This window comes from Leptopilina heterotoma, unplaced genomic scaffold (assembly GCF_015476425.1).
Source record: "Leptopilina heterotoma isolate Lh14 unplaced genomic scaffold, ASM1547642v1 Lhet_14, whole genome shotgun sequence".
Lineage (NCBI taxonomy): Eukaryota > Metazoa > Arthropoda > Insecta > Hymenoptera > Figitidae > Leptopilina > Leptopilina heterotoma.
The window spans coordinates 2,146,538-2,158,581 of record NW_025110859.1 but is presented as its reverse complement, the minus strand read 5'-3'; the positions used below and the strand labels follow the sequence as shown (position 1 = coordinate 2,158,581).

The following is a 12,044-nucleotide window of genomic DNA, read 5'->3' as shown; positions in this document are numbered from 1 at the left end:
TTTTCTTAAAATTCAAAATATTGTCTTAAATTCCATTATTTTGTAATTTGGAATTTTTAACTCAATTATTTTCTTTAAATTAATTTATTTTTGAATTTTTATTACATTATTTTCAAATTTAAGAATTTTAAATTCAATTATTATCTTAAAATTCAATTTAAGAATTTTAATTTTAAATTATTGTATTAAAATTCAAATATTCTCTAATTTGAGAATTTCAATTTCACTTAATTTATTCACTTAATAATTTAGAATTTTTAATTTGATTATTTCCTAATTTATGAATTTAAAATCCAATTATTTTCCTGTAAATAATTTTTTTTGTAATTGTGAATTTTGATTTCCACTATTTTTCAATTTAGGAATTTTAAATTCAATTATTTATTTTAAATTAAATTGAATTTTTTTTATATATTTTTTTAATTAAATACCAATAGATATAAAAATGTTAAAATTAAATATTTTGAAACTTAAAATTTTGAATTCAATTATTTTGTAATTTGGAATTTTTTATTCATGCGATTTATAAAATTTAATTATATAGTTGTTTTTAAATTTTTTTAAATTAATTTTTTAGATCAATTTCTGAAGGTGTGGGGACTAGAATTTTTTGCTTTTTATTTTTCATAATCAAGGAGTAAAAAGAGAATAATAATTGAATTAAAAACAAATTGAATGTGTGTGGAGGACTAGAATTTTTTGCCTTTTGTTTTTAATAATCGAGCAGTAAAAAGAAGAATAATGAAATTAACAAACAAATTGAATATAAAACTTATTTAAAGTTTCAAAATAATTTTTTTTTTTCAATTGAAGACAAAAATTATTTTTGTTTTTTGTACTTTAAATTTCAAGTTCATAGAAGTATTATCTATATTTAGAATTAACTATTTAATTTTGTCCAGATTTCAATGGAGACGAGAATAATTATTTTTGAAGTGTTCTTGAATGCGGCTTTTCATTGAACTGCAGACGGATATTCAGTGTCAGTTGACATAAAGATCCTCTCGAAATGAACTCTCGGCACGAATGAAGGAAAAATAAGGACGAGATGCATAAAAAGTATGCAAATAAATTAAATGAACCATACAATTTTTTTTGTATTGAAAAAAAATTATACGGAGGTTTTTTTTTTTTTTTTTTGATTGGAAAAGAAATTCTACGGTTAATTTTTAATCAGCAGGTAAATTTTTTCAATATTTTTTCTATTTCTCTTCGATTTTTTCAATTGTTAACGCTTATCGTTAATTTAAAACTAAATAAATTCAAAAAATAAATCTCATCGTTTAGAACAAAATGTTTCTTTCGATATTTAAAAGTCCCACTTCTTATATATTTTATACTCTCTCACTCAATATAAAAAAAATTTGTTTTCAAAAAACACAAATTAAATAAATTATAAATTCATAAAATAAATAAATAATTTGATTTTATTTTTTTCCTTTCAGGAATATTTTCTATCTTTTTTAAAAAAGAATAAAATTTATTTCTTGATAATACAAATTTCGCTTTACTTCTCTTAGTCTTTTTTAATTTTTATCTTATTAAATTTTCTTTGCCTTATTTTTATAATTTATTTTCTTTACAAATTACTCTCAGTTCAGGACTAAATTTTAAATTGATTTTGTAATTTTCATTCTGTTTTCCGTTTTCTCGTCTTTTAATTCATTTACTTTTTATATTTATATCTTCTTTCTTTAATATTATCTTTATTGATTATTTATAATTAATAATTCATGTTTTTGATAGATAATTGTTTTTCTATTCATAAAACTGATTAGAATTTTAAATTACAGGTGTTGGGCGAAAATCCATTTTGACGATGAGAACCAAAAATAGGACCAAAAATATGATCAGAAATAGGATTAGAAAGAGGACCAGAATAAAGACCAGAACAAGGACCAAGAAAAGAACCAAAAAAAGGATAAGAGAAAGAAAATACCAAAAAAATCCTAAAAAATGGTTGCATTTCTTCTGGGAGTGAAAAATTAAAATCGGTCGAACGTAGGCGCAGGTCTTTGCCGATGTTAAATAATTTTTCTTTTGCGGAATACGTTGTATGTATACATGTACATATATTGGCGAAGGTGGAGGCGTTTGACGTGGGGTGACATGCGCGCGTCATCCTCGCCAGAATCAATAGGGGAAAACTCGACGGCAGCGACGCGACGACGATTGCACGTTGGTCCCCTCTGGGTTTCTACCTCCACCATCTCCAGGACTGACGGTCATCGCAAGAATGGCCGACATTGAATTTGAAGAGTTTCGCCGTTATTTCGAAAGACTTCCCCAACACATCAAAGCCCCCGTCTCAAATTACAGGTGAGTTTTTCAAAAAGCAAAAAAAATTCACCTTTCTCTCTCTCTCGTGAAAAATTACACTCCACCTTTCTTTAAACATTCTTACCCTCGAATGACATTTCCTTAGAAAACTAATAATACTTCTCCCAAGAAAGATTTTTTTACTTTTCGCCAACTTCTTTTTTTCGCTAAAAAGAATTCAACAAAGAAAAAAAAATTAATTTCACCCCGAATTTTTATTGAAAATTGCTCTATTTTGTAATTTTTTGCTATGGAGAAATTGCAGAGAAGAGGATGGACCGTTTATAGATTAGTCTCGCCCTCTTATTTAGCAAGGTTGTTCAAAATTATTTTTTTCTTTTTTACTTTCTGTAAATTTCCATTTCATTGACAGTGTAAATTTTGTATTCGAAAAAAATTGCGAAAAAAAATAGTGGGGAAAATTCTCAATTGGCGAATAATTCTTTAAAGGAGGGCATAAAAGTGGAGCACGTAAGGAACTTGAATTTTTAATAAATATAAGTGATAAATTTGTCGCGCAATATTTTCCTTTTTTGTTTTTTATTTCTTTTTGTTTCCTTTAGAAAAATAAATGGTGTTTTTTTATTTTTGTACTTTCGAATTGATTGTCGAAATTGTATTCGAAAACCTTCAATTTCGAGAGAAAGGGTTCTTTCCGATGGGGAATTTGATAAGGTCGGCGATTCGGTTTCCTAAAAAAAAGAAATTGGAACTTTTTTTTCTATTTACGATTAAAGTGAATCAATTTTTATCGAATCAATTCTGAAATTATCATTTATGTAGGGTAATTAATTTATTAATTAGAAACTAAGGGAAAATATTTGAATTTTTTCCAATTTCTTTAAAACTTTTTGTTAAATTTTTATTTTAATCGAAGGGAAAATTAATTTCTGGTACAATTTTTGTTTTTATCGAAAGGAATTTTAATTTCTGATACAATTTTTATTTAAATCGAAGGAAAAATTAATTTCTGGTCCAATTTCTATTTTAATCAAGAGGAATTTTAGTTTCTGGTCCAATTTTTATTTTAATCGAAAGGAATTTTAATTTCTGGTCCAATTTTTATTTAAATCGAAGGGAAAATTAATTTCTGATACAATTTCTATTTTAATCAAGAGGGATTTTAGTTTCTGGTCCAATTTTTATTTTTATCGAAAGGAATTTTAATTTCTGGTCCAATTTTTATTTAAATCGAAGGGAAAATTAATTTCTGATACAATTTTTATTTTAATCAAAACGAATTTTAATTTTTGGTCCGAAGTTTTTTCAATAACGAAATAAACATAAAATATAAAAACTAGTTTTTATTTTAAAAAAATTACAATTAGAAATTGAATGATAGGTAACTTTTTGCCAATTTCTATTTTAATCGAAAGGAATTTTAATTTCTGGTCCAATTTTTTAAAAGAAGAATAATTTTTATTTTATTCGAAAAGAAATTAATTTTTTAGTCAAATTTTTCCAATAACGAAAGAAGAATTAGATATGAAAAATAAAAAATCAAATTTTGTCAATTTTTAGTATAATTGGAAGAAAAATTAATTTCTGTTCCAATTTTTTCCAATAACAAAGGGAGCATAAGATATGAAAATTAAAAATCGAATTATTATCAAGAATTAAGAGAAATATTTCGAATATTAATTATTTTTAACAATTAATATTTTTTTGTGAATATTAGTTATTTTCAAGAATTAAGAGAACAATTGTGAGAACATTAATTAAGTACTTTATTAATTTCATTATAAAGAGTCGAAAAAAAGAAATATATTATATATTTTTAGTCCTAATTAATGGAGACAGGTCAATAAAAACAGTATTTTTGGAGATCTTATTTTTAAACCCTTGTGAAAAGTAAAAGTTTGAAAAAGGAGGAAGAGGGCACCTTTCGTGAGCCTCCTTGAACCCCCGGCTTGCAGAAGTATATCTCAAGGAGTTGTCTCACAGATATAAAAGATAATCTATTTTTTTTCTTCTCACGAATAATATATAGTGAAATATAAGAAGGCGAATATGTAAAGAGCTTTTTTTCTTTGCAAAGTGAAAAAGTAAAAGAGGCCCCCTGAATACCTGTATGTACAATACTCAAGTCTCTCCCATGTATATACGTATATAATACATTCACAGAGAGACAGCTCTTTATTTTTCACTTGTGCCAACAAATCGATGCTCGACTGCCGCATAAAGCACAATCTGCATCTCTGCGGTCACATCGTTTTTTCCCCCCTTTTCATATTATTTTCGATATTATTTTCCCTTTTTTAATCCTTCGTTGTTTTTTCATTCAACAGGTATTGTTCTCAAAAAGAATCTCGCTTTATCCGAAAAACAGAAGATGTCCCGAGTGCTCCTGATGAGATTGGAAAATTAAATCAGTTTTGTCAAAGGAATTTTGTTTCCTTCTTTTTTTATTTTTCACCAAATTCTCTTTTTTATTTTGATTTCATTTCAACTTAAGGAAACATTTAATTTCGAAAAAATGAGAAATTCAAATTAATCGAATAATAATAATAATTTATTTTAGTCCCAAATTAAGTAAAGAAAAAATAGAAAAAAATTTGATTTAATCTAAATTTAATTTAGAGGAAAAATTTGATTTTGAAAACAGGAGAAATTAAAATTTATTGAATAATAATTTATTTATTTTACTTACAAATTAAGTACGTAAAGAAAAAATAGAAACAAAAATTTGATTTAATTTAAATTTAATTTGAAAAGGGAAAATTTAATTTCGGAATTAAAAGAGAAATTAAAATTTATTGAATAATAATTTATTTTAGTCACAAATTAAGTAAAAAACTGGAAACAATAATTTAATTTAATTTAAAGTTAATTTTGAAAAAAGAAGAAATTAAAAATAACAAATTAAGTGAAAAAAATATAAACAAAAATTATAAACGATACGAGCTTTAAAAATTCAATTCAAAAATAGAATTTAAATAATAAAGAAATTAAAATTTATTGAATAATAATAATTTCTTTTATTTTAGTCACAAAGTAAGTAAAAAAAATATAAATAAAAATTTAATAAATATAATTTGAAGAAAAAAATTTAATTTGAAAAAGATTTAGGTAATTTGAAAAGTGAAGAAATGAAAGTTTATTGAATAATAATTTATTTATTTTAATTAAAAATTAAGTGGAAAAAATAGAAAAATTTTTTAAAAAATGGAAACAAAAATTTAATTTCAATTTAATTCTGAAAAAGGGAGAAATTAAAGTATATTGAATATTAATATTTTAATTAACAAATAAAGTGAAAAAATAAAGTAAAAATAGAAAAAATGAAAAAACAAAAATTAGACGATGAAAAAAGACAAAACAGTATCAAACCTGTTACTGTCATTTGCATAATGTTAAAAAATGACATTTTTTATCATGTCCCTTTTTTCTTGTTTCGCGTTTTATTTTTAATATCAAGGGGTTTGACAAAGTAGATTAAAAAAAGAATACACTGATAAATTTCACCATTTTTTTTTATCTTATATAATCCTTTTTTCTTCGATTTTCTTCGAGTCACGATTGTTTATTTTTTTTCTTATTTTGGAGAGAAAAAAAATCATTAATAATGCTTTGTTGTAGACTCGTTCACGATGTTATGGTCGACGATTCGCCCACTTCGTCACAGGGAAGTGATGCGGATGTTGGTAGATCATGTCGAGATGTCGTCGATTCTGAGGACGAGGATGTTGTCGTTATTCATAGGCATCAAAATCAAAGTGGACACAGTTCACCGGACAGTGAAGTTGAATTTGAACATCGATGCTCCATAGTGGCTGACAGCGATTTTAGGTATTGATTCAAACTTTTTCCTTTGAATTTAAGTACAATTTTTTTTACGGCACAGTTTTCTTCTTTTTTTAAATTATACAATTTTATTTTTCTATAAATTTTATTTGCGTGTAATATTTTATTTTTTGTAGTATTAGTGTATTTTTTAGTACATTTTGCATTGATTTTTGTACTTTTTTAGTCATTTGAAATCCTTTTTTTATTTTTAAATACTTTTTTTAATATTTTCTATTTTTATTTTTAAATCCTTTTTTTAAATTTCCCTTTTTTATTTTTAAATACTTTTCTTCTATTTACAATGAATAAAAAAATTAATCCATTTCAAGTAAATATTATCCAGTAGAAATTCTGTAACTTTTGCTCATTAGTACAGTATGAAATAATTTATCTGCGAGTGAGAAATTAATTTACATTGTCTCATTTGATTTTAGATTAAAATTATAATTTGCTAGTGAATTTATAGCGCAATTTATTTCTAATAAATTAATTAAATGACTGCTGGAATTTGAATGCTAGAGGCAATAATATTAAAAATAGACCCTTTTTTCAGAAAATAATCAGATGGTTCTGAAAAAAGTCAAAAAGTCAGTAACATTTCAAATTTAATTGAAAATTAATTAAAAATTAACAAAAGAATATGAAATAAGACATATTTTTCGTTAAAAAAAAAATAATAAATAGTAAAAATTAAAATTTTCATTTGTAAAATTCAACTGCTTGAAGCAAATAGAATATAGAAATTAAAAAAAATAAGCAATAGAAGAATAGAAACAATAAGAATTAGAAATTAAAACAAATTTTTTTGAATTAATTAAAATACATAATTAACCAAAAAATTTAGTACCAAATATATTAATAAGTTGAATAATCAATAAATTAAATTGAAAAACCAATCAATTGAATTAAAAAATAAATCATTTAAGAGAATAAGAGAGAAAAAGAATTAAGAAAGTAAGAAAAAAAATTTGATAATTAGAACCATCTGATGAAAATTTCCCGCATTAGTGTGAAAATTCTGTCCTTAGAGCATGACAAGTAGTTAGCTGGTAAATTTCGATTGTCCTTCGGTGATAATAGCTTGTTCGATGGACTGAACAGCAGAGGAAGATCCATCTACGGTCCAGGACTTAATAACAGTCTTCGGAATGGAAGCGAGGGTCGTGACAGTGTCGTCAGCGACGTTGGCGATTCATCTTCCTCATTGAGTTCCTGGGCGACTCCCGAGCATCGTCCAAACAGCGGTGGAATGGAACGAAAGCGCCGAAGACTTCCGGAAATTCCTAAAAACAAAAAGGGTAATTTTCCATTGTATCTTTATTTTAATTACTTATATTTATTCAAATTTCATCATTTCAATAGCAGTACGAAATGATAATTATTATAATAAGTAATTAATAATTACACAGCTTTTGCAAATACGGGTCAAATGTCGTTGGCGGAGGAATTGGGAGCGGCGGCGGCAGCGGCAGCTGGGGCAAATTCATCGCCGGGAAGACATCATTTGATGCTGAGAAAATCTCACACTAGATTACGTCACGAGGACAGCTCTCCTGATAGTGAAAGAATGGCAACTGACAGCGGTCACTCGACTGCTCATTCACCTGACAATGGTCCCAAAAGCGTATCGCCAATTCCCTGCAGTACTCTTCAAAATATCGACTCTGTCTCGCCTGACAGTACACCTGGTAAGATGAAACTTAAAAGAGAATTTACATAGTTACTTAACAGTAATTATTATTTAACTAGCAAATGATACGCGTATTCTATTTATTATTATTTTGTAAATTTAAAAGATTTTTATTTTCAAGAATAAACATCAATTTTCGAAATGCTTACAGATTCAAAATTTAAAGAATTCATTTAATTAAGTACATAATATTAAATATTCTTATTTATTATTCAAAACAAATTTTTCGCAAGAAAATAAATTATTCCCATAAATAATAAAATTCTTTAGAGCAATTCAATTATTTTCAATATAATTTTAATACAGTTTCTCGAAAGAATACAATTATTTTTAAAATAATTAATTAAATTCGATTATTTTTAAGAATTTTAATATAAATTCAATTAATTTAAACAATTTTGATGAAATTCTTTTTCAAAAATCATTATTTTCAAAATTTTTAAAGAAATTCCTTCAAAAAAATTCAATTATTTTCAAAAATTCAAAAAAAAATTGTTCGCAACAATTCAATTATTTTCATGAATTGTAAAATCCTCCGCAAGAATTCAATTATTTTTATAAATGATAAAATGTTTCGAAGGAATTCAATTATTTTCAATACAATTATAATAAAATTTCTCGAAAAAATACAATTATTTTTAAAAATATTTTTTAAATTCAATTATTTTAAAGATTTTTAATAAAAATTTAATTATTTTTAACGATTCTGATAAAAAATTCTTCGAAACAATGCAATTATTTTTATAAATTATAAAATTCTTACTAGAAATCAATTATTTTGGTAAATAATAAAATTCTTCTGAGAAATTAAATTATTTTCAATATAATTTTAATTAAATTTCTATAGAAAAAAATCCAATTACATTCAAGATAATTTTAATAAAATTTCTCTAACAGGTTCAATTATTTTTAAAAATTGTAATAAAGTTTATCTAAACAATTCAATAAATTGTTCTCAAAAGTTTTTAATAAAATTTTTTGTAACTTTCGATTAAATTTTTAATTTTTTTAATTAAAATTACCTTTAAAAAATTCATTATTTTTACGAAATTTAATGAAATTCTCAAAAAAAATGTAATTATTTACAAAAATTCTTATAAAATTGTTTAAAACAATTCAATCATCTATGAATAATTTTAATATAATTTAATATATTTACATTAAATAATTAAATAAATATTTCAATTGAATTTTCAAATATTTTTATAAATACTTTGCAAGAATTCAATGATTTTCAGGATTTTCAGTACATCGAAAATTTAATTATTTCTGAAAATAATTGGATTCTTGAATAGAATTTTATTAAAACTTTTTTTAAGTAATTATCTCTGCGAAAAAGTTTATTATTTCTACAAATAATTGAATTTTTGCAAAATTTTAAAAAACAAGTGATTTTTTGAGAAGAATTTTTATTAAAATTGTATTTAAAATAATTAAATTCCTGTGAAAAATTTGATATTATTTAATTCTTTCGAAGAATTTAAAAAAAATGTTTAAAAATAATTTAATTTTCCCTGGAATTCAATTAAAATTGTATTTAAAATAATTGAATTCCAGCGAAAATTTCATTATTTATGAAAATAATTGAATTCTTGAATTGAATTTTATATTAAACGTTTTTTTTAAATAATTGAACTCCTGTGAAAAATTCAATTATTTTTTAAAATAATTAATTTTTCTCGAAAAAATTTTACAAGATTTTTTTAAGAATAATTGAAATTTTCGAAGAAATTAATTAAAATTGTATTGAAAATAAGTGAAAGCCTGATAAGAATTTTAATATTTAGGTATATACAAATAATTGAATTTTTGTACGAACACTTTTATTATTTATAAATTGACTTTTTGCAAAGAATTTAATTACAATTATTGAAAATAATTAAATTCTTGATGAAATTCAATTATTCAATTCAATTCATTCTAAATTTTCAGTAAAAATTATTTTAAAAAATCTCCACTATTTTCAAGAACATTGAAATAAATTCTTAAAAACAATTCAATTATTTTAAAGAATTTTAATAAAAATCTTGCTAATAATTAAATTATTTTCAATACAATTTTAATTAAATTTTCTCGAAAGAAATTAAGTATTGAAAAAAATGTCGATAAAATTCTTGAAATGAATTCAATTATTTTCAAATTTTTTTATAAATACTTTCAATGATTTTTAAATCATTGAATTCTTGTAAAGTATTTATATTAAAATTAATTAAAAAATTTGAAACATTTAGGTAAAAAGAAAAATTATTATTTAACAATTGTTAGGAAATAAAAAAGCAAAGAGCAACTAACTTGAAACTGCGAACAGATTACCGGAATACAATGATTATTAATATACATTATTATGCATTATTCTAACAGGAAGTGTAGGTATTCCTTTCACACAACTTGAATTATTGGAAGCAACTCACAGAGGTTTGCATAAATTCGTTCCTCGTCATCACGATGAAATTGAAATTGAAATCGGTGATCCTATTTATGTTCAGAAGGAAGCTGATGATCTTTGGTGCGAAGGTTGGTATTTTTTGTTTCGCATTAAATTTAATAAATAATAAAAGGGCATTAATTTTTGTTTTAATTTTATTTTAGGTGTGAATTTGAGAACTGGACGTCAGGGAATTTTCCCATCTGCCTACGTGGTGGACATGGATTACAGTGACTTTGATCCAACGGCACCGAAGGTGAAGCGAGAACGTTATCTTCTGGGTTATTTGGGCTCCGTGGAGACACTGGCCCACAAGGGGACAAGTGTTGTTTGTCAGGCTGTGCGACGAATTGTCGGAAATACATCTCAATCTTCTCCTAATTCTCAAAGTTGCATTCTTGAGGTTTCTGATCAAGGTCTTCGAATGGTTGATCGTAGCAAACTTCCAGTGAGTGCTGTTGAACCTAAGAAATTTTTTTTTCATTACTACTGATTAATTATTGTTTTTGCTAATGACTTTTTTAGTATTTATTTATTAATTAATAAATAAATTAAATTAATAAATTCGAATTTTCTTTCTTTTGCAGAAAACTCGAGGTCCTTGTCACGATTACTTCTATTCATTGAAAAACGTATCCTTCTGTGCATTTCATCCCCATGATCATCGTTATCTCGGTTTCATCACGAAACATCCAACCTTGCAGAGGTTCGCTTGTCACGTCTTCATTGGTCAGGAATCCACTCGACCAGTTGCTGAAGCTGTTGGGTGAGTTCAAAAAACAAATTTTCAACAAAATAAAAATTAAATTATTTTCAACAAAATAAAAATTAATTTTAATAATTAGGTACAATTATATTAATTTTAATATTGATTATTTATATTATATATATTTAAAGTGAAAAGATTTTTAAGACATTTTAGTTAAATTAAGAAATAAAAAAATGAAAATGAACTTTTTAATAAATTTAAATAATAACGAATTTTTGTATACTAAAATATAAGCACTATTAAAAGTAGTGTCTCAATTTACAGACGAGCCTTTCATCGATTCTACACCAAATTCATTGAGACTGCTTTCCCAATAGAGGATATCTATATTGAATAAAAAGCCTAGATTGATGTAGCGACTATACAAAAATTCAAGAGACGAGAAGAAGAAGAAAAAAATGTTATCTATATTTCCCCTTGTAAATAATCCCTCAGCTGTAGATATTGAAGTATTAAACGCGAATCAAACATTTAAAAATGGTGAATATATATATATAATATAATATGTCATAAGATTTTAAGGTTGTAATTTTAAAAGAAAAAGGGACCGACAGTGCAATTTTCTTTTTCTATTTCATTATTATATTATTTTTTATATATAAATTATAATACTTAATAATTGCATTTTCTATAATGACACAAAAAAAATATCTCGTTAATTATTATAATATTATATTTATTTAATTTTCGAAATTTTACACTACGTTAAAGTTTCTTACTATTTTATTTTTGTTTATCTACGTTATGTATATTTGAGAAAAAAAATTAATTTTCGATTATATTTTTTGCGTTAGTGGTCTAAAATTCTGCACGGAAAAATTCAAGAAAATGCAGAAAAAATAAAACCCTACCGCTTTTAATGTCGACGGATCGGTTGAAATTTGTATATTTTTATATTATCTGCGAAGAATCATAAAATCACATGCTATTGAATCCCGATTTCTTTCTCCAAAAATCTCCTTCTCTAAATGACAGTTTTTTTAGGGGAAAATTTTAAAAACTCCCATAGTTTGAAAGTAAAAATTGTTTAATTATTAAATGATATAATTATGTAT

At 24.2% G+C, this 12,044-nt stretch overlaps 1 protein-coding gene across 2 annotated transcripts; it reads left to right on the top strand.

Moving 5' to 3' along the window:
* The first annotated feature begins 1,841 nt into the window (after positions 1 to 1,841).
* On the top strand, positions 1,842 to 11,467 carry LOC122497927 (JNK-interacting protein 1). 2 transcript variants are annotated; one of them, XM_043605353.1, is made up of 8 exons: positions 1,842 to 2,319; positions 5,899 to 6,108; positions 7,186 to 7,403; positions 7,515 to 7,793; positions 10,157 to 10,309; positions 10,385 to 10,668; positions 10,808 to 10,986; positions 11,254 to 11,467. In XM_043605353.1, exons 1-8 carry the CDS (start codon positions 2,237 to 2,239, stop codon positions 11,324 to 11,326), a joined length of 1,479 nt encoding a protein of 492 aa, XP_043461288.1. In that variant the 5' UTR covers positions 1,842 to 2,236; the 3' UTR covers positions 11,327 to 11,467. The 2 variants fall into 2 exon arrangements, with proteins under 2 accessions (XP_043461288.1, XP_043461289.1); XM_043605354.1 differs by having other exon boundaries at positions 1,878 to 2,319; positions 7,207 to 7,403.
* The last annotated feature ends 577 nt before the right edge of the window (positions 11,468 to 12,044 follow it).

Coding starts and splice junctions, on each gene's coding strand:
- LOC122497927 (XM_043605353.1), top strand. CDS start 2,237: ATGGCCGACATTGAATTTGAAGAGTTTCGCCGTTATTTCGAAAGACTT. Junction 10,310..10,384: donor TGATGATCTTTGGTGCGAAG/GTTGGTATTTTT, acceptor ATTTTATTTTAG/GTGTGAATTTGAGAACTGGA. Junction 10,987..11,253: donor CCAGTTGCTGAAGCTGTTGG/GTGAGTTCAAAA, acceptor CTCAATTTACAG/ACGAGCCTTTCATCGATTCT.